At 39.5% G+C, this 23532-nt stretch overlaps 1 protein-coding gene across 1 annotated transcript; it reads right to left on the bottom strand.

Annotated features, from left to right (window-relative positions):
• Positions 1-30: 30 nt before the first annotated feature.
• On the bottom strand, positions 31-22453 carry plg (plasminogen). Its single transcript, XM_050057656.1, has 20 exons — positions 22315-22453; positions 21980-22100; positions 19352-19487; positions 19137-19243; positions 18723-18837; positions 18491-18630; positions 16527-16647; positions 15299-15417; positions 13529-13691; positions 13288-13412; positions 13022-13181; positions 12714-12898; positions 12481-12629; positions 12249-12342; positions 4975-5089; positions 4190-4264; positions 3951-4091; positions 2651-2757; positions 1653-1798; positions 31-453 (listed from the first exon to the last, which is right to left on the bottom strand). Exons 2-20 carry the CDS (start codon positions 22026-22028, stop codon positions 292-294), a joined length of 2409 nt encoding a protein of 802 aa, XP_049913613.1. The 5' UTR covers positions 22029-22100; positions 22315-22453; the 3' UTR covers positions 31-291.
• Between the last annotated feature and the right edge of the window lie 1079 nt (positions 22454-23532).

Genomic DNA, 23532 nt, shown 5'->3' with positions numbered 1-23532 from the left:
TACATTTTCTATAAAGCATGACTTTCCAACTTCCTTTGCATTAAGTTTTATTTTTCAGCTTTTACAGAAAACACACCTTTACATCCAAAAACCAGGAAAACGATCTGCTTATTGTGCTTCCACCACAAGAAACAAAACACCTGTTGACAGCAGATAATACCAGGCAACAAACTTAGGTTGTCATTTTGGAGCAGAACAGTACACCCTTGTTAAATTATCTGCAAAAAGCACAATGAACCGTCACTTTCTGTGACTGAAGCTACTGTATTTGTTCAAGATGGATGATACTTTTTAATTGGCTTTGATGGTTCTGTCGATCCAGTCAACGAACTTCGAGACTCGGGCGTAGACGCCAGGTTTCATGGCATTGGCGCATCCCAGACCCCATGATGTCACACCCTGTAGGACGTACCTGTTCTGGGCATTACACACCAGAGGACCACCGCTGTCACCCTGCAGGGAGACAAAATATAATGGTTTTTGGTACAAAACGACAGTGGAAAAGAGCACCAGCAAAACAGGAAGGAAGGAGAGTTTTGGATCATTGAACTACACAATTCAAGATGTATTTCTAAAAGATGTATCTAACATAGGTTATATATTACCCTTTGGGGTATCATCGTTATTTGTTACAACAACTTTTTAGTAATGAACTGCTGAGCTTGGTAAGGAGCCACTTGCATGCACCAGTGGCACCCCCAGAATTTTTTTCCAGGAGTGGCCAGGTTGGGCCACTGAAAATTTTAGAATGACACACCAAAACCAAAAGTTATAACTGAATTTCAGGAGTTCAGTAGCTGGTTTATAATTAATAGCTCGCTTTAAAATTGAGTGCGCCACAACCCCTTGAAGACAGTAATGTCGGCTTCCAACAATATTTTCAATGGGGGAGCCAGTGGGACTGCCAGTAATTGTATCAGTGGACCCATGGCCATGAGTTTTTAAATAAGTACAACTAAATATTGAAATGGAAAGTTGTAATCAACATTTTGATTGAATGCTTTTACTTCTAAATAATTAGATTTTAATTATGGTAAAACTTCATTTTTCAGATCTGTAATATCCTAATACTTGAAAGTTTTCTTAACAGAACTAATTTTGTATTAATTAGAGCATACAACGTCATTAAAGAAATAACTACATCAGGAGTTGAGCATTGCACTCCTTTGACATTGTTGGTCTCACGATGAATAGTTAAAAGGAAAAAAAAAAAGCAGATCTAGAGAAATCATCTTTCTTAGTCTTCTTCCTTGTCAAAACAAGGTGCCTACATTACCCACAATTCAATTTGACAGTTTGGTTGGAGATGTGCTATCCTCAAGCAGAGATGATAATCCATTGCAAACTTTATTCTTCATAAATGATGAATTATATATTCACCTGCAAACAAATGTAACATATTTGCATGTTCAGCTGACATTCCTATCACTGGCACTTTTTATAAAGATAGACACAATTCTCAGGTGGTGAACTTCCAATGAACTCATCTCAGATTAAATTACATATTTCTTTCCAGTGAAGTGAGTTATTAAAAAATGACATACCTTTAAAATAAAGTGTTACCATATCACCAAAGACACTGTGGCAAACAGCAACACCCCACGCTACAGAGTTTTCTAAAATGTTTCCCAGTTCTTTTGAATTTTTCATACCTGGCAGCTGTCTGTTCCTCCCTCAATGTTTCCGGCACACATCTCGTGGTCTTTGACTCTGCCGTTGAGGTATGATGGACGATTACAGATCTTGTTCTCGATCACAGGGAAACCAGTTTCCTTCAGGACACCTGCACCTCCGGTACCTGCAACGCACCTCCACAAAGTTATCCACATTCTGGTTTCTGAATATAGTTTATCTGTAATCTGTTATCTTAAATTGTATTAAAATGTTAACTTTGCCTTGAATATGGGATCATATCTGATTATTTGTCTTTAACAGTGGATAATTCTTGTTTTTTTGTTACCTTTGGCACTTTGCCATAAAGAATCTTTCAAGCGACTTGAAGAGTCACTTGAGTTTTTACCATGACTTTTTAGAAAAATACTGTTGTTTTATTTATTTTTTTTAATTTATTTTAGACTTTAAGCAATAAAGTTCATATAAATAAGGAATGCATAGTTTTTTTTAACATAGTGAGGATCTTTTTAACACAATGCTTTCTCTAAAAATTCCCTTAAAACCAAGCAGTAACTTCAGGGCCTGAAAGATGAAGCCAATGCGCAAGTAACAAAAACTACAGTTCCTTAAATGGCCACTTAAGGCTGGCTGGATTGAGCCAGTCAATCCTCATAAACTCCCATGTTAAAATGCCCAACTTCACAGCAGAAATTAACATGTTTATATGTGTCACCAAAGTCTATGAGTCAGATCCACCCCTCGCTCCTCCTCAGTTTCACATTCTCATCTTCAAAAATCCAACATAGCACGGCCAAAATGCCAAATTCAAGACCTCAAAACCAAAGTCCATGGTTAAGTCCATCACATTTCCACAGTTTAATCACTGAAAGCAAGTTTTAGCCCTGAAACAACCCTTTGAAGAGGTGAGGACCAATCAGAATATCCCCACTTTTAAAAACGACCTCACTCCAAAACTTAAACAGGTCCCCACAAAGATAGCTGTACAAGATACACACATACACATGACATACTGTACCTTGAGTTTCACCCCATCCGGTCACATAACACTCGGTTCCACTGGGAACAATGAAGTCCTTCTCTGGCAGACAAGCTGGCAGGACTTTGTCATTTATTATTGCAGGGCTGAAAACACACACACACACACACACACACCAGTGTTGAAATAAGTACTTAGATCTTCTACTTAAAAATATCAATACTACAGAGAAATATTCTGTTACAAGTATACAAATTCACAATGTTACTCATTTAAACGTACAAAAGTATTAGCATTAAAAGAGTAATGAAAATCATATTATTGGGTCATATGATGTATTAAAATGTAGGCTACATCATGTTTATGTTGCATCTGGGGCTAATTTGAATTGTTACAATACTTCATTAAGGGACAGTTCACCCCAAAATCAAAACTACATATCTTTCCTCCTATCTGTAGTGCTATCTTTCACTCTAGATTGTTTCGGTGTGAATTGCCAGTCCTATCACCGTACAGCCTGATGCGCACATCTGCTGCTAGCTAACCTAGCACCACTAAGATAGCTAATTTTACAGCGCTTCCTCGGCTGAGCTTGATGCCATTTATGTTTACATCTTGCATGCTTCCATCTATGTAGTGATGCATTGGTGGGGTTAGTTCAGTAGAAAGTAGGACTGCCCCCTAATAGTTGACTGAACATTAGTCGACTAGAAAGGTCATTAGTCATTAGTCAAAACCTATATGACTAGACCATGTAGGAATTTAACTTGAAAGGACAAACACGGGAAGAGGCCACGCTCAGCAGTCAGACAGGAGTCACATTTCAAACCAGTCACAGCCGACAGATATCTGTGCCTTCTTCTGTAAATATTCAGTCTGATAAATACAGAAAAGTTGATCATGTCAGTGCAGGGCTACTCAGAGCTTTACATCTGCTGCTGGCATCTCTACGGCTAATATCTCCAACACTCTACAGCTCACACCAAAACAATTTCCATTGATAAATAGCACTTTTTGATTTTTACATGAACTGTCCCTTTAACCTATAATCATCTATTTGTTGATAATAAAAGTAACCAAAGTTATCAGACAAATGCAGTGGAGTATAAAGTACAATATTTGTCTATGTAATGTAGTGGAGTCGAGGAAGAAGTTGCAGAAAATGGAAAAGCTTAAGTAAAGTATTAGTACTGCAAAATTATACTTAAGTACAGTACTTGAGTAAATGTAATAAATTACTTTTCACCACTGGGTAGCAATAGAGAACAGAAAGGATAGTTGTATCAGTATCATTATTTTGGCCTAGTATTAGTAGTGGTAGTAGGATGATCAGTCTCACCTCTGCAGTTTGAGCAGGGCGATGTCGGCTCCGTTGGGTCCCAGTATCAGTTTCTCCAGGTTCCTGTCCTGTTTCGACGGCTCAGTGGCTCTCTCCGTGTGGACACCCAGGAGTATCTTGTAGGCTGCCGGCCGTTTGGACCTACAGTACACAACACATTAATATATGCACAAGTCTTACGGTGGTTATTAAGATTTAGTCTTTAGATGTTTTTTTTGTTTTTTTATCTTCTCTCTGACCTCTCCAGGCAGTGTGCAGCCGTAAGGACCCACTGAGGGTGAATCAGAGTTCCTCCACAGAAATGAATTCCCATACTGGTAGAAAGAGACACACAGAAATGTATTTAAAAGTAGGGCAGAAGAGAGGTATTATATGGCCTTTTAAAATATCAATTATTATTTCAATATTTAAAGATAAATTCCTTGAGATTTTTTTTAATTTCAAGGTAGTACTGTAGCTGTAACAGGCTGTTGGATAACAAGAGAATACACATTCCTGCTTTAGCAAAATTATAATTGGTGCAGTTTAAACATAGTCTTTTCACTTAGTTTGGTAATTTGGTGCATGGTCCTTTTTTGGATTTTAACAATATGAGTAAATGAGGGTCATGCTTGGGGAAATATGGGCCTTATTTTGCAGATTAAATACATTATACCACAGTCCCATTATCAAAATATTGGTCATTGTTAGTCACCAGTCTGTGCAGGGACACAGGGTAACCATCCATTTTTCTAGAATATAATTAACCGGTGATGTATGAAAAACCCAGAAGGTCATTTGAAGATATTTACTGCTGTTCTGAAATTTCCAGCCCCCTCAAAGAAAAAATAATTGAGGTGCTAAAAAAAAGAACAAAAATAAAAAGTTTAACCAGTTCCCCAAGTTGTGATTGTCTAGGTTTTCCAACATCGCTGGGTAATTATCTTTTAGAGACACTGCTGGTTATCTCTGTGACCTCTGGAACCCATTACCTATACTTTTATCATATTTTGCATATATGTTGTAAGTCCCTTGTTCTACTCACTTGGTCCTGAGGCTGATTTGCCAGGGCCACGAGTAAGCTTTAGACACGCATCCTCCCACGATCCGACCGAAACAGCGCTTTGGTTTGACAACTGGCGTCCCACAGTCCATTCCAGCTATAAAGAAAGTTCACAGTCATGAATTCTCACCAGAGAAGCAAAACACAAATATTAAATTGGGTTGAACTGGTATCATTTAACAACAATAAAAGTTAACAGCCACAGCAAGCAGCCTGTGAGGCTAATGCTCATTACAAACAAAACAATGAAACTGTTGGATGGACAAAAATGGATTCCATTATCAGATCTTTACCACAAAAGAAGTTGTAAAGCTTGACCTGAAGTCATGTTAAATCATAATAGTTTATCCCTTGTACTATGGCCATTTTAACAGCTTTTATCAGTCATGTGTAACTAAGCACTCAGCTATGCTTGGAGCAAAATAACTACTGAGTAAGGGCTGCAACTAGGGCTGAAACAATTCCTAAAGAAACTCAAGTAACTCGATAACTGAAAACCATTGATACAAATTCTTTGTATTGAAGCTTTATTTAATCAGGAACTGCCCATTGGTTCGACAGCCCATTGGTTCGACATCCCATTGTTCCGACCATATTAAACTCATTGTTCCGAAGTCCGTTCCGAAATCATCATGATGCCCTGTGGTTAAGGTCTGGTTAGGTTTAGGCACAAAAACCACTTGGTTAGGGTCAGGAAAAGATCATGGTGTGGGTTAAAATGAAAAATAAAGTGACAAACTCATAAGCCGTGAGCCTGCTTCGCCTCAAGCCTTTCCCAGCTGACCCAGAGCCGGTCGCGGCGCACCATATGCCTGCTGCGAGCCGTTCAGCACCGCGGACAGTCGGACTAATGGGATGTCAAACCAATGGGCTGTCGGACCAATGACATGGACCCTGTTTAATCCAACTGTATACAGCCCACTGTGTTTTGCACAGATGACAAAATCTGAGGGGACATGGAAAAAGTCATCCAACTAAAAGAGTGTTGTAGGCTAGCTGGAAAAAAATAAGGGAGCAAAAAAATTTTTTGGTTGGACAGGAGATGCAGCAGCACTCAAGGACTCCTTACAGGACACAGTTAAAAACCAAGCAGCAATGTAACCATAGATCATAAAATCAAACAATTCTGTTTTATACAATAAATGTTGACAAAAAAAACAGACAAAAATCGTAATATTAAATATCAGGTATAAAATCATCAACAGTGCAGGTCACCATATGCGTGTCTCCATTAAATCAGACCGAATATGTCAGCTTGAAAAGGTGTGTTTTCAGACAGGATTTGAAAATGGAAAGGGAGTCAATATTGCGAATGTTGTAAGGGGGAGAGTTCAAGAGGCAGTGGGCAGAATGGCTGAAGGCTCTAGAACCCATGGTAGTCAAACGAGCCCGGTCTCACTCTGAAGTCGTTGAAATCTGGTGCTTGGGCAATGACTTGTGATGTCAGAAACCAACAAAAAAAAGACATCCTTTAACGTCGGCATGATACGCGGCCTGTTGCCACTATAGTTTAATTGCGCTTGGCGTCATCAGGGGGAATAGGGCAGGACAAGGACGAAAGTTAAGGAGGTGAAAATCCGACTGGGGCAGGCGGGAGAGGTGGTGGATGGGTCCAACAAACACAGACTTTCACCTAAGAGAGCGGTGTTTGCGTCCTGTAAGATTCTAAAGCAAAAGCCTGTTCTTTTTCCCAAACCTAACCACGTGTGTTTGTTGTTAAAGGGAAGAAAAGCAATCAATTGTCAATCATCAATTGGCAGTGTTGTACAGACGTTGTGCATTTATTTTGAAAGAGACTGTGTGTAAACATTAAATTTGCTGTGAAAACGGAAGTGTATTTTGAAAGAAGACAATGCATGTAACGGGCAGAACTTGACACGGTGTCCCAGAATATCAACAACCAACGCACCCAGGGTACCTTTCACATCGTATCTGGACGTGGAAAGTCCATCAACAAACATCAATATGTGACGAAGTCGGAGTGATAATGTGTTGGTCGAACAGGCAGATGGTAATGTGAGCTGGATTGCAGAAGAGGATCTAAGGGTACAGGAGAGTGTGTAGATATGAAGGAGTTCAGACAGGTGGGAAAGGGCTTGATCATGAAGCATCTTAAAGATGAGAGGCAGAATCTTGAAATCTTGAAAAATGTATGGATGATGGAGGCAGTGGTGGTTGATATGGAGATAAATTAAGGGGGAACAAAACAAGAATGCTGATCTAGTGAGTTTTACAAATATCAGGAAAAAGTATAAAGACTACGTGCAGGTTTTTACAGATGGGTTAAAGGACCTAGATACAGCGAATACAGGCTCTGCAGTGATAGTTCCCAGTTACAAAATAGAGATCCGGAGACGAACATCATACTGCCTGAGTGTGTACACAGTTGAGCTGTATGCCATGTTGATGGCATTAGAATGAGTTGAAAGAAACAATCTAAGACAAATTACAGTTTGCAGTGATTCAGTCTTTGCTCTGTACATGTCAAGCATTAACAGTAACGTCAAGATTTCATGTATGAAGTTACAATAGTACATGGCAGAATACGAAGATAGGGCACTGAGGTCATATTTATGTGGGTTCCTGCTCACGTAGGCACTGTGGGAAGTGACAGGGTTGACAGAATTGCCAAGCAGACTGTGAAAAAAGAAGTCACGGACACAAATAATAAGCTATCAAAATCAGAAGGTAACGGCATTGTATGGAGAGAGATCAATAAAGCATGCCAGCAGCACTGGGATCAGGAAGTCAGAGGAAGATACTCTATTCAAAGTAAAGTCACTAGTGGGGGAAGTTGAGAGGGAAATGAGAAAGAAAAGACAGTCATCACCAGGATGAGAAGAGGTCAGCTCAAGAGTATGCCTCATGCTATGGGGAAACATCCAACCAGCTTGTAGGCAATGCTGGTGGTATTATATATAAATCATACATTTGGACTGGTTTATACTTGTAAGTCATGAATAATTGGTCATTTATATTATATACTAAGATGTGTTTTTGTAAGACGGATATGTTTCAAAGGTAATAACAATGGTATATTTAGAAAAGTCTTAGGTATAGGTTTATCTATAAGGAAGCTGTCTGTGTCATTTCACTCAATGACTGGGGGTGGGATTCAATAAGTTTATACTTCCTCCCACTACTCTTTGAATGTTTAAATCCGGTAAATCCAAGTAACTAGACAGTAGACACTGACAATAAGTTATAGTAATAAGTTAATACTAATTTATTTCTGTCTGTCTGCTTGTTTGTATGTCCATGTCCTTTTTTTGATAGTTTTGTTCTTACACATTCGAAATAAATATCAAATATAAAAAGACAGTAGAGCATACTAATTATATGAAGATTATGTAAAAGAGAGGAAGGACATGGTGGAAGAAAAGGAGAGCAAAGAAGAAGAATTAAGGATATATTGAGCTTTGGGGGTGGTGGACAAAGCATGAGATGCCTGGTCAGCTTTCTACTAAGGACTGGTGAAGAGAATTTAACTGGACGTTGTAGGAGTTAGGTAACTCCACAAGATGGCGGTAGTGTAACACCCGGGAAGCTGCCGTTAAAAAAAGGAAGAAGAAGCATGGATGACGGCTGTGGACAGGTGAGGTGAAGACGGCGCAGATTTAATTGGAGAGAGGGAAGAGAAGCGACAGACCAGAGTAAACAGCATCATAGTTTGAGTTCAATTCAAACTGAAACAAAACGAAAACTCTGTACAGTGCCTCTGTTGTAAAGCCGAGCTAGCTTACTACAACAAAATGGCGTCAACATTTCAGCATACCAAGGGAGAGCAATGGGTCAAGGGAGTCGGCCGACAGAAGTTAAAATTAACTGTAAGCATTTAGCAATATGATTGCTAGTTGAGATGAGAGCTCCAAAAGCATATGCCTTGTTTATGGCAAATTATACAGCGCAGTGCAGTTTCAAGGGACAACGCCTTGGACAACCCTCCAGGCTGCCAGGGCCGCAGCTCCCCTCATCCAACGCTAAAGTCCGCCAGAAGACTTAAGACCCGGTGACCCGCCAGCGAATGAGCGGGAGAGCTTCGAGCAACATGGAGGACAGCCAGCCACCATTCATCTGTACAAACTGCCTGCACTGCAGCGACACAGCTGGTAGAAAGTCATTTCCATTTTTGAGAATGTAAGTTAATATGGCAGCTGGTTAGGCTTTCATAAATTAACTGCAGGAATTTATTTTGTGTGTTTTAATTCTTGAGCAAAGCCTAATGTTAGCTAACTCAGGAACAAAACACAGGAAATTAAATGCGGTAGTCACTTTCTAAAAGCCTGTTCCATTTATGTTGTTATTGGGATATTTACATACACACAAGAACACTAACAGGCCTACTTCCGCCACAGTGATGCATAACATGCCCCCCCCCCCCCCCCAATCTAAAAGTAGCAAATTGAGCCTTATTACCAGATACATTTAAAGCAATTAAAATTATTGCCTCACAGCCTGAGGGTTTCTGGTTTGAAACCCGGTGTGGGGGAGCCCTTCTGTGTTGAGTTTGCATGTTCTCCCTGTGCCAGTGTGGGTTTTCTTTGGGTACTCCGGCTTCCTCCCACAGTCCAAAGACATGCAGGTTAATTGGGGACTCTAAATTGGCCGTAGGTGTGAATGTGAGTGTGAATGGTTGTCTGTCTCTATGGCCCCGTTTATACGACAACGATTTCAACTGAAAATGGTAAACTTTAGTTGCGTTTTGGCCGATCGTTTACATGACAGCGGCGTTTTGGGTGCCTGAAAACGCAACGTTTTAAAAATGGGTTCCAGAGTGCAACTTTTTGGAAACGGCAGCGTCTCCGTTGTCATGTAAACTTGCAATATGCAGTTCCTCTGAAAACGGAGACTTTTCGCACATGCGCATTACGGTTCCAGTCACCAGGCATGCCGACCGTCACAACAACAATGCCGAGCTCTGTTTGTGCTGCTCACCCTGTTGATTTGAAGTGAAGTGTAGATCTGTTACTGTAGCAACTCCACCTCGTCGTCCACCCACACAAAGTTATCTGTGCATGCTTTCGCCATTGTGTCTTCTTTGTTTTGGTTTGTAATCACGGCGTTGGAGAGGAAGGCGCTTCAGCGCAGGCGCATGGCGTCATGCCGTGGTGTTGCTTTGCAAATTTACACTGTCACCCATTGGCCTGGTGTGCATACTACAGCATTTCCAGTAGATTTTGCGGCTCCGTGTGAACGGGGATCGTTTCAATAACGTCGTCATATAAACGCAGAAGTTTTTTAAAACACAAAGGACAGACTTTTCCGTTTTTAGAGAAACCGTTGTCGTCTAAACAGGGCCTATGTGTCCTAACAGGATAAGTGGTTAGGGAAAATGAATGAATATTTATTGTTGCTATTTAATAAAGCAAGAGTATTTCTTATCTGATTACCCAATCAATGGATTACTCAGTAGAATACCCGATTACTAAAATACTTAATAGTTGCAACTAATGATCATTTCCATATTCTGTTAATCATATCTTTTTGATTAGCTAACTGATAAGCCTGAAACGTGTCAGAAGATTCTCGGTACCAAAGATGATTTTTTTCAAATAGCTTATTTTGTTTAACTTATTCCCCAAAACCTGAAGATGTTCTATTTACCATTATAACATCACTTGAGTGGGCAACGCTGCAGGATGAGTGGAGCCATGGCAGAAAGCTCAGTGATTTCACTCCATGGTTCTATAAAGAGAACTCAATACAGCGTTGGGGGTGTCATTCCTATGAAAGTTGCTCAGTGGCAACTTTCCGTGGCAGCAAAAAAGTTTGACTTACGGATACAAAATTACCTGGATCTTCCTCGTCATTCTAGATCCCCCTTCTTTTCTTTGCGATTCCCGCTTGGCAAGTGCTGTGATCTGCTAGTACTAGCACTAACCATGACCTCTTTGCCCTAACTGCCTCCAACCCCGATGCATCAGTATGTTTACAGGACATTAGGAAAATCCATTCATTATGTTAGTCCGACCAAAAGCAGATATTTAAAATACACATAAACATGTTAGTCCAACTGAAATCGTGCTAAATTGTTTTTTCTCAAAGTCTGACTAACACACCCAGATAATGGGATTGGGAGTTGAAATGATCCAGCATGTATACAGGCAAGTGTTTCCAAACTGGCCAAGGCGCTTGGTGCATGCTCCACAGTTTCTGTCCTGGGCTTTGACCCCAGAAATCGAATAGCATTAAATGCGTAACAGAAGAAGTTAGGAACAACATGGCGTCATTCATTTAGAGCTGGGCAATTTTGGACGGATGAGGAGACACAGTTCATGCTGTGTCAGCTGAAAGAGTTAAATATTTTACAATACTTTTTGCCACTAGCTAAACGTAGCAAACTTGTTTGTCGATTGTTTGGTCTGGTCAGGTCAAATGGAGAAAGGTCCAATACTAACAAGCAGAAAGGGGGCATATTGCCACCTATCGAGCAGAGTGAGACATACTTGAGTCAATGAATCCATTCCCCAGCCGTGCTTGTATACCGGGACAAGGACAGTAGTCCAGTTAAATGGCCTAGTTGAGCTATAACCGTAGCTCCACTTAACTGTGCAGGTAAACGCACTGAGTGTGAGGAGTATCACTGCACAGTCCCACTGCTTTTCCAAGAAAAATAATGGGATCCATAATAATAAAGACCTTCCTCATAGTGGGCCCCATTGAGCATGTGCAGTAGTAGTACAGGGTATCCTTTTGAGTGTTTGTTCTGGGAAGTTGATAAATTTAAAAATAAAAAATAAAAGTTTGATTCACAGACATGTCTGTCACAGTATAAGTCTGGGAAACGTGATTATCCGGAAGTTGTAATTTGACAATTTGGCGGCAATGTCAAATTGGCCTCAAAGCCCTCTGCTGTTCCTGTGGGCTTGGTTCACTGGGGTTCAAGTAAGACCTGCATCCTTTTCATATTGATTGTCAACCACGGTGTTGTTAGTAGTTAATTAGGGCCTAGACCAAACCACAAATTTCACCAGTACAACATGTGCTGTGCAATGAATTTCTTAAATTCATTAAGAAATGAATTTATGGCATTTTCACAAAGATTAACATATTATCAAAATACTGGCCAATTGCTTTTCTGTTTTCTAATCAATTTTATGACTAACTGCCTCAGCTCCATAGTGGATCATACCGTCATTACAACTAGATAGCTTTAGCTTTATGGTATGTGAATTTTTTTTTCTGAATTATTGTAATGTGGTTAAAGAGTTTCGTATCCAACTGTGATGTCCTACATACAAATATTGTTGACATACCGCAGTCGGGGATCTGACAGTAGTCCCATTTCTTGTTCCTGTCTGTAGTGTAGCACCACGGTCCGTTCACATCGCCATCTGGGTTTCTGCAGCTCTGATGTTGACACACAAGGAGAGAAACATTTAACTCGAAACATATAATTACTTACTAGCATCATGAAATTGAAAACGAAATATCACCACTTCAAAAGTCTTCAGCTCAGAATGTTCATACAGGAGCACAAACACTTACATTTCCTTCCAGACCCTTGGTGGGGTGAGATTGTGGGGTGAAGCTGTTGTGTGTGTGAGGGCTCTGAGCACTCCAGGCCTGGCAGGTCACGCCCAGAACAGTGATAGAGGTTGGACCCCGGTACGTAACTCCATTTCCAATCTTGCAGTCTAACTCAGCAACAGAGGAAAACAAGTTGGTGAATGAGGGATAAAACAAAATAAAACACATATTTACAAAGTTTAATCATTTACCTTTCTCTGGTGGGGTCCGGGTGGGGGTGGAGGGATTTGGAGGTTTCGTTGTGGTTGCGCCTACTGAAGGAGTGGTGGGGCATTTCTCCAAGTTGCAGTACTCCCAGCGGACACTGGGGTCTGTGGTGTAACACCAGGGAGCTCGGTCTCCATCAGGGTTTCTGCACAGATTCCTCCTGAGGTCCCTGTTGAAAGAGAAAACCTGGAACTTCAGGACAGCAGGAACCAATAACCTACACGGTTTTATGTTTTATTAAACCAGGAAAGGAGCCACCGATGTTGGCTTGTTATTGCCATTTGAATCTCACGCTTTAGGGAAGTTCTGTGGAGTTTTTTTGTGGCTGTGAGGAGTCATGGCGCTCCAGCTTTGACATCTTTTTCCACTGATTGTCTCTGATGTTATGCCACGGTAATTCGTCCCATCCCCCTCATAGCAGTCCTCCTCCTCTGGGGGGATCACTGGCTCATCTGCAGCAAGAGACAGCAAAAAATTTATGAGTCAGTTATACTCTCTACCTTCAATACCGCTGTCATTATTGTAATAAGAAATCATCTTCTCTGATCACTGTTATACCTGGTCCGGCTGCATCTCCACAGCTCGGCACCTTGCAGTACTCCCAGCGAGTTCCATCGTCAGTGGTGTAACACCAGGGCATCCTCTCGTTGTCTGGGTTACGACAGTAGTTGTTTTCCAGGCCTCTGACAAACAACAGACAGTGATGATGATGAAAACAGGTAAACCCAACAGTAAAGGCAGCATCCCATCAGTCCCTCTTTAAAGGAAAACTACATTTTCCTGTTACAGTTGCTCTTACTTGCAGGGGTAGTTGTCTGGCGTGCGGTTGTGTTTGTGTGGCATCTGAGCCGACCAGCTCTGGCAGGTTTTGCCAGATTCAGTCACAGCAATCGTGCCTCTGTACGCTCCACCTTCACTGGTGGCACAGGTCAGCTCGGGGACGATGGTGGGAGCCTCGGATGCTGAGTGCAGAAGATGAAATGGATTAAATACAGAACTCACAGTTATAAACAAGTGAAGTAGCAGCAGTGTTTTAAAGGAATACTTCACCTGCAAATTGAACATTTAGTTAGTCGTGCCCTGTTACCTTGAATTTGTCAAGAAAACTTTGTCTCGCATGCCACCATGGAAAATATATTGATCTATTGGTTGATCAGCAAACTCTATCAGAAAATCCATTTACAGACTCTCACACAACTCGTGCAGTATAATCCAAGTCTCATTTATTCAGTCGTATACTCAGTACTTCCCAAACACATGCATTTTCACCAAAAAAAACTCCATATTGGTGTCTGACTTTGATGACAGCATGATAAGTTTTACTTTCAGTGTAGTTTTAAATACTAAGGTTTTTGCAAAGATGCATGTGGTTGGGAAGACATGGATTATACTGCACAAGGTAAGTGCAGAGTAGCTGCCTTGTAGTAAATCAGATTAATGAATGCTCTTTAAGACCTATTTGTAATGTTGATGGGCTGATTTACACTTAATAGGCTGTTACCTTTATTCAAAGATGTTTTGCAGTTCCAGACAGATTTCTTTTCTTTTTTTGGCCAATAGTGGGTCTTTTAATAGTAAAGGTTGAATAATGAAAAAATAATGAGACTGAAAAAGAAAAGTGTAAAAACACAAATTTGTATTAATTATTCAATATTAATTAGTATTATTCATTGTGGATATGTGGTCATACGACCTCTTTTTAAATTCTTAAAAGCTGCCATTATATTTGCCATGTTGCTTGTTAAAGCATCTAGCAGTTACATTTCCTCGTAATTCTGCATTTGCACAGCTAAGACACATTTTTACACGTTTACTCTTATGTGTGAATAATATGACTCAGATCCTGACTCTCAGTGAAGGAAGCTTGTGCAGGTATAATGCCTAATTTATCCTTGATGCATTTGTCACAAGTGCCCACACGGCCAGAGTGATGTCATACCATCAGACATGCCCCTTCACATGGGGTCCAGTATGGTGGGTTTTCACATGTCTGTGCGTATCCTGCATTGTCTAACTATGTGGATGTGGATGGGCAGAGGAAATGGAGAACCATGCTGTAGATGTGAGTCTGTCATACACTGCACCCCACGGTTTTGGAGAAAATCGAATTGCCACAGGGGCATCTTTGGATGTGAGGGGTCGTACCACTTCCCAGCACTTGAAGCTCATGGGTGTGACTGGATGAACCTTCTCACTCATGGCCTGTCTGCACTTTTAAACCAGACTAACACACCAGCTCATGTTTCTCTTTTATTCCAAAAATAGTTCACCAAAATGTGTATCTGAAAACATTTGAGGTGAGAATAAAGCCATGCAGTTGCTGAATCGGTCTTCATTTTAGATCTCTAAACCGTTAGTTTAAACATTTTTGGGAGTTTCCAGAGGCGGTGAGCTGCGCAGGACACCTCTTATTTGCATGGCCTAGACCTCAACTTCATACAAATGAGGAGCTCCAACGTGACCCTGTCTCTCAAAACGTAATGTGGAGCTACCAAAATGCACTGCACGGCTGCTTACATAGCACATAAATGGGAAATGGCAGAAGTAATGGAAACTTAGAAGGACTTACTGCAGCGGGGTATGTTGCAGAAGTCCCATCGTTTGGATGGGCTGGTGGTGAAGCACCATGGTTTGGGGTCTCCATCGGGGTTTCTGCAATAGTTCTCCTCAAGATACTTCTCTGGAAGACTAGAGGAAGCATAAATAATGATTGGAACAGTAGAATAAATAATTAGCACAAAATGTCTAGCTTCTAGAAAATGTTTTATTTCCTGAATACATTTATTTATTATATATTAAAGAAGTATTTCACTGCTGGAAGGATTCTCTTTTCATAAAACTAGGCTGTCTATGCTGTAGAAAGATGCAAATACTTTTGAAATGGAAAACAGAGGAAAAGGGCTGAAGGATTTACTCTTGCACAAGAGGCAGAAAACCTACAACTACCAGAATGCACTGCGCCGTACCAGCCCAATAAAGGCTTGCAGATTATGCAATGCGAGCTTGTTGTTTTGACACAGGAAACAATATGACAGCCAGCTGGTAACAAATGATCTTGATTTATAGTTAAATGGTAAGCTGAAATATGTTTCTGAAAACATTTAAGGCAAGAAACAGGCAATCCACTAACAGAATCTTACAATCATATTTTGTCAGTACTGCTTAGTTTTGTCATTCTGTCTTTACAATACCAGAAACAATATGGCGGCCACTTCCTGTTCACAAATTGTCATAATACAGCCAGACAGTGCACTAAAATATGTTTCTTAAGCCATTTTAGGCGATAAATAGGCAACAAAGAATCTTTGATTATAATTACTCAGCACTCCTAGTTTTCAGTGTCTGAGTTTGGGGATGGTGGTTACTGCTTTCTCTCTTGATCCACTTTTAGTGTCCATGGTGGCGGGCACACAACAAAGGTTAGGAGATGTTTGTAAAGAGGGCTTTCTGCCAAAAAGTGATTTCTTGGTTAAGCTTGGGGAAGTTGTGGGATGGGTTGAAATAAAAAGATTTATGGGAGAAAACCTGCAGGGAAAACCTTTACCATGTGAACAAGTACAATTTGTAGTTCGAGCAACAGGCCTAGAGCCTTTTGTTCTGCATCATCCTGCAGATTTGACCTGAGAGATGAGCAGGGAGATCTGGGCACTAGTAAGATGGAGGGAAGATTACTGTAGTTTATTTACACAGACTAGCCACGTTGTGATGATACAGAGCTAGTTGAAAATTGGCAAAGTATCCCTTCAAATCCTGCTTGTGCTTGATGAATAGATTGATGTGCTGTTTTGTAGTCTTACGCGCTGGGGATGTAGCCGTGGTTGTGAGGTTGCTGGGAGTCCCAGCGTTGGCAGGTGAATCCGTTTTCTGTAGTGGATGTTTTCCCTCTGTAGTCCTCACCACTGCAGTGTATACAGTCCTCTGTAAAGGAGCAAGCATCAATTGATCACTATTTCTCTGCTGTATTGGTCGACTGTCGAAACTTTTGAGCACACTTTAAACACGGAATGTTACACTTCAGAATAACTCACACTCAAATTAGAAGGTAGACTGTGAAACAGTTTGTAATTACTGTAGGAGAATACAGAGTGATTACACTTACTAAGTGATTACCTTTTATTAAATATGAAAGGAGGCCCCCACATGCTTGAGCTTTACACTGCTGACTTGTATAATCAGAACTAGTCTCGCCACCAGAAAATCAGAGATCTCCGCCTTCTGATAGTCTGGGGACACTCCTTTCTAAAGTGTGTTTAACACGCCGGAGAAAACGGCCGGCAACAAAGCAACGCCTCTTGCATTTTTGAAAAGGACATGCCCTCCCGGAAATGTGCGCTCCCCCTTTTCTCGTCCGCAAGGAAACAAACGCACAGAGAGATTGAAAATGTATGCCGAGAGATTTAACTCCATTTTATCAAACGTGTGCTCAGTCCACAATATTGTGGAAATGAAGGACTTACAATTTCAAACTTTTAACACAGTCAGACTATGTTTACGAGCACAAGAGTTCAACGAGCCACCGAAGGACCGCCCTGCGGATTTACTATTGGTTCTGCAATGTAGGAAGTTTTTTAAAACTCTGAAATTGTATCCGCCCATCTAAACACAAAATCAGGGAGAAAGACATCAGTCTTTAGTTAAGCAAAGCATCTAAAGACTGACTTGTGAGTCTAAATCAGAACAGACATGTCATGTGATTTTCAGCCTTCTGTGATTATATTTACCCTTTACAGCAGGCACATCCTAACAGCTGAGAATATTACTGTCAGGTATAGAGTGTGCCAGTAAACCCGGAACTCCGTTAGCGCTTTTAGCACTTCCGGTTCTCTCGTCTAAAAGTCAATATGTTTTTTGAATGGGATTTTGGTAAAATGCCTCAAATAAGGTCTGTGGTTAACAAAAGCTTAAGCGAGTTTCAGGTTTTGTTCTACGACATAAAACACATCAGTAAATACCCTACTTGTGAATTTTGAAGCTTTTACGTGTCGTAAAAAAGGCGGTTGCTAACAAGTTGCTCAATACGACTACAAACCCTGTCGGGGACATTAAACGTCATCACCCCCGAACAGGCGAGAGTGCTGGCAGTCCGCCATTACAGCTTCTTATTTAGCTTAAACAGTCCGATTTCCCCATTATACAATGTTTTTAAAATAAAGCGGCCGAAATCAGTTGAAAGCTTAGTGGCGGTGACGTCAAGAGTCATGCGACCGTGGAGTAGTCATGTAGTCCGTTAAAGCCTAACGTTAGCTTTTTACTTCTGGCGATTGCATTTAAGCTTCAAATGCGGTATGAAAAGTGTTCATATGTTAAGATTATCTCGCTGAACAAAACCTGTAAGTATCATAAACTTGTGTTAGCCACAGAGCTTATTTTCTGACATAATCCAAAACGCAATGCAAAAATCACATTCACTTTCTCAAGCACACACGCCGAACCCAATGCGTGCCGCTATGGCATCGCTTTGGGTTGTCAGCGCGCATGACGCGCGTCTACATTGAAAGTAATGGGTTTGTGCGCGCGAAAGACGCTACATCTGAACGCCCCCCATGCACATACGCACACACACATACACACACACACACACACACACACACACACACCAAGGCGGCGGGCAGAATCACCCAGGCGGCTCACCTTTGTCTTAGATAGGCAGGGAAAACCCTGGATTCATGGCACAGAAATGGTTTGTATTTGTGCCTTGACATCATTGATAACACACACAAACATGCAAAAATGAGAAAAATACAACATAAATAAGTCTTACCAGTGCAGCTGGGTACATTGCAGTGTTCCCAGCGGGTGTTGGAGTCAGTGGTGTAACACCAGGGTCCCCCGCTGTCTGAATCAGGGTTTCTGCAGAAGTTAGACTCAAGGTCTGCTCGGGGATGTGACTCTGGTGTCATGCTGCAGCAGACACATTGAGAAAATTTAGATGAACAGATATGAAAGGATACGATGAGCTGTGTAGAGTAACGTGATGATGCGTGAATACATACTTGGGCCTGTGTGGGTATTTTGCTTCCCATCTCTGACATATCTTTCCTGTTTTTGTTTTGGACTTTGTTCCTCTGTAATCTGTTCCTACTCCATTTACACACTCCAGGAGGTATGCTGGACACGACAAAATATACACCAGAGGACACTATCAGCATTGCATGTTTGATCATTCAATCACTTCACTGTGTTTGCAGATACGGTCCAAACATCACTGATCACGCAGCAAAGGCTAAACATTAACCACAATATAATGGACGCTAAATCATGTAGAATCTAAACTGGAGAACAGTATGTGCACTCTTGTACAGCTTTCTCCTAAATTCATAGGAAACAAACAAAGGAAACCAAAACAAAAAAAATTAAAAAAAAGACTTTAGGCCACATATATGACAGAAAAAAACAAAAGGACTTGCTTTTTTTTTCATATAACGCTGTGCTGCTTCTGCGCAGGATCGTCTCTGTTTTAGAGTTTGCTCCTGCTGTGTAACACTCTTGGTCCTTTTCATTATATATGAAAGACCTGTGAAAACACAATAGGTGTCAGGTCAGGATGCTGAGCCTTAAATGTAAAGGCTAAATTGTGATGTAAACATAATAATTACAGAATAATTTCAAATTGTGTACTTACCTGCATGTGAAGGACGTTTCAGCATCACATTTGGCGGCACAGTCAGCCACAGTGTTTGCCGAATACATTCGCCTCTGCAGCGAGAGGATCCATGCTCCTTCAGTTTTGGCGTATCCGTCCTGCTCAGTACCACTAACTGAAATCACAGACAAAAATATAAATTAATTGCTAAATATACAGTCAATTAATTATCATAAAAATAGTTTCAGGCTTTACATATAAGGTTAAATAGTAGTAAATGTCATGATCTCTTATATGAAAGACTGTTGTGTAAAATAAAGGAGGAATTGTAAAAAAGAAATAGATAATTTAATTTCAAATAATTTAAATAATTAAATGAGTAAAGTAACACAAGGTTACATAACTGTAACTGTATTTCACTATCTTGGACTGGAGAGATGCAATCAAGAGCACAAGTTATTCACCAGATATTTAACATTTGAAATGAAATAAAGGGTCAAAGATAAAAAGAAAAACTACGTAAAACCACAAATAGGTATACACACTACCTACATATATTCATTCATATGTTAACAGTATGCATATATAATTTACCTAATAGAAGAGATAATTAAATGATTTTCCATGTTCAGTAATTTAATCTGCTGTTTTCCGCATTAATTTCTGATTCAAATAATTAAATGTTTAAAAGCCTTCAGATTTACTATAACAAATCGACTTAGTTCTGTTGTTAGAAACTGATGTTTTAATAATTTTGCCAGCATTAGATTTTATAATGAAATGAATGTGAGAATGAATGCTGATGAGGTGTTACATGAACAGGAATTGAGTAATAGTTGGAAATTGAGTTATCTTATTTGTAACAGTGTGCCGGGAAAAACCAGTGTTTACTAAGTTGACTGAGTTGACCAATATTGTGACAGTGACTAACTGTCCACTCATAGGTCATACATATCAAATACACAACATGGTAAGAAAACACTAAAGCACTTCACTACAGGTTAAGTGTTGTTTTTTTTCTTTAAATTGTTGATTTTGAAAAGTTGTTAAAACTTTTTCTGGGATTTATTACATGCAGGTCTGTGCTCTGAAGTGCATCAGTCTGAGGGTCAGGGACTTTGAATTATGTAAGAGGATTCAGTGAACTTGTGCATTTCACCCTGAAGGCTGTTCACACCAGCACAGAAGCAGGGAAGTATTTAAGTAGACATTTGGAAGTTATCTTGGTGGTCTAACTTGTAAAATGACATGGTATGACACATAAAATAGAATGAGTTAGTACAGCATTAAAACAGTTGTAGTAAAAGAACATTAAGAATTCATGCGGAAGATTTAAGGAATAATTTTACATTTTGGGAGATACTTATATTCACTTTCTTGCTGAGGGTGAGATAAGAAGATTGATATGACTTTGATGTCTGTGCCCTAAATATGAAGCTACACTAGCAGCAGGTTAGCTAAGCTTAGCACAAAAACTGTAAGCTGGAGGAACCAGCTAGCCCGGCTCTGCCTAAAGGTTAAAAAAAAAGTGCCTATCAGCACCTCTGAAGCTCACTAACACATTGTTTCTCATTCAAATACAAAGTGCAGCAGGGTAGCTCTGTTGCCCTGCTTCCTATTTTAATGCTAAGCTAGGCTAACCATCTCCTAGCTGTAGCTTCAGATATGAATGATATCAATCTTCTTATTTAACTCAAAGTTTTCAGTGTATTTCACAAAATGTAGAACTGCTCCCTGAAGATCTGATATCAGGCCCTGAGGGTTCTTCTAAAAATTTAAAAGGTGACTCAAGTGGTCCAACAGAACGCTGTCAGACCTGCTTTTATAAACGTTGCAAAAAAAAATTCTGGATCCAAATGGAAGACAAAAATTTGCTTTTAGCTAGATGATATTCAGCCTCTCTGCTTCCCATTGTTTGGAGCTGCCTCTAAACTGTAAACTAAGTGTATACACATCAAAGGTGAACAAGATGTGTTTAATGTATATCCAGTCTTGTCTCAATACATCCTGGCTTCAGAATCTGAAATACTTTATTAATCTCTGAGGGGAAATTATGATTTGTCACAGTTGCTCTGATGTAAAGAATAGAGAATTATAAGAAGTAAGAATAGTAGTATGAAATAGAAGTCTGTAAATATAAAGTAACAAAATACTATAAAATAGAAACAAAAATGTGCACCATGCTACAGTGTTAACAATGGTGTTTAAGATGTTAATAAAATATGTATCTTCACTGTGTTGGGTGTTTAAAAATATACAGATATATGAGTTGTGCTACATAACACTGTATGTAAACTGTGTTACATTCAGAAATATAAAATATGTACTGTGCTATAATGGTTACTACAATATATACATCAACAGAATAAAGATAAGAATAAGAATTGACATAAGCATGTACATTAATGTGCATTGTAGGCTGAATAAATACATACATTAAAGAGGTGTTAAGAAGATTGCACAGTCGAATAATTGCGCCAATTATTGCATGTTAAAAAAAGTAATAATAATTGATTACATTGGCTGGATTACATGATGAAAATCAATTTGGACTGGGTTTTCCTGATGAGAACAGTGACGCAAAATATTGTCTTACTTTTGAATATTTAATGACAGTTATAATAGAAGTATTCATATTTATCATTCAGAGGTGCCATTATATCTTACCAGTGCAGATCAGGGCCCCCAAAAGGAAAGCTAGTTTGTACAGGTCCATGGTGAGGCCCTTATACTAGCAGCTCATAGTCGACAAAGTCACAGAGGTACCTCCTGGTATGTTATTGGGCTCCTTTTAGCATGTTGGAAAGATAAATAGGACCGCTCAATCATTAGTCAATCATTGGCTCGACAAGGACGGCAAAAGAGCAATGGGTCAAAAACCTTGTTTATGGGAAATTTTGGAACACTTAATGTTACACAGCAATATCACAGTGTATCATCCTCTCCATTATGTGTTGAATATTACTGAGTATTTTCAAGTGTACCATCTGTTTAATTAGTACCTTGTTTCGGTTAGGAGACACCTTCAGTTGGGGAGCAGGGAGAGAGCCACCCACAGACCTCTCGAGCTGATGTGGATCTTTTCAGCAGCTCCAGTGCATTTTATTAGACTGCTTATGAGCTTTGACCTCTTTTGATATCAAGTGACCTTTTGTTTCTGATCAGCAATTCAATTTTTTCTCTTCATCACTTCAACCAGAGCATGCTTGTATGTCCTGTGAAACGATAAAACTTATAACATTAGCAAATGGTTGCATGTTCTTTAGTGGTAATATATGTGTCTATGTGTCTTATAATGTTAAAATCTAATGCAGACTTGATTCTCATTCTACTGATGAATACTATGTGATCTAGATTAAATGAAATCAATATATATAGTTAATCTTCAGCTAAAAGAGACCAATGTCCTCAACTGCAAACATGTGATTACCAAACAACCTACTTTAGACTGTTCAGTGTGTGTTAGGACAGAGTTACTACTGCTCAACTCTAGAAAATCATGCCAATGTCTTTCTATTTTAGGGCTGTTTCGCTTAAATTCTTAAATAACCTAATGATGAGAGTTTTCTGTGTTTATAAGCTCCTTAAGGAGGCTATTTGATTTTTCTGCACTATGAGTACTTGTTTTATATTGATTCTAGAACATTTTTGTTGACACGTTTTTTTAGGTATTAGTGTTTATTTAATTTGAATACAGCACATTAACATTTAATAGATTATGTCTGTGTTTTAGTATTTCTATTTCAGTCCCTCCAGGATCTTGCAGTAAAAAAACTTTGAATTTGCAGCCAATTTTGTAAAAAAAAAAAAAAAAAAAAATGCCATAAAAATTGCGGCATTTTTATGTGATTTTTATTGTGGGAAATTGCTGCAAATGACAAAAATTGCGACTAAAGACAAAAGGAGAAAAAAAGTGCTTTTTTTTTTTTTTTTTTTTTAATGACTACCACAGAAAAAAATTACATGTAATCACTTGCTATAATAATGATACTGAATATTACAAAAAATAGCTGCAAATGTTTTTTATAGTTCTCTTCTTTACTTTTATTTAATTAGTTTCAAAACATGGACTCCAATAATGTTGCAAAAATCCTGAGTGAATATTGTAGCTCTCAAACCAGACAATGTGACTGTAAAACAACATGTAAGCTACACCTTCTGTAAACATAACATTTTAATAAATTCCACACATATTGTATGCATTTACACAGTGCAGATTA

The sequence above is a fragment of the Epinephelus moara genome, chromosome 12 (genome assembly GCF_006386435.1).
Source record: "Epinephelus moara isolate mb chromosome 12, YSFRI_EMoa_1.0, whole genome shotgun sequence".
Lineage (NCBI taxonomy): Eukaryota > Metazoa > Chordata > Actinopteri > Perciformes > Serranidae > Epinephelus > Epinephelus moara.
Note: the sequence above shows the minus strand (reverse complement) of the source record. Positions and strands in the feature narration are given on the sequence as shown.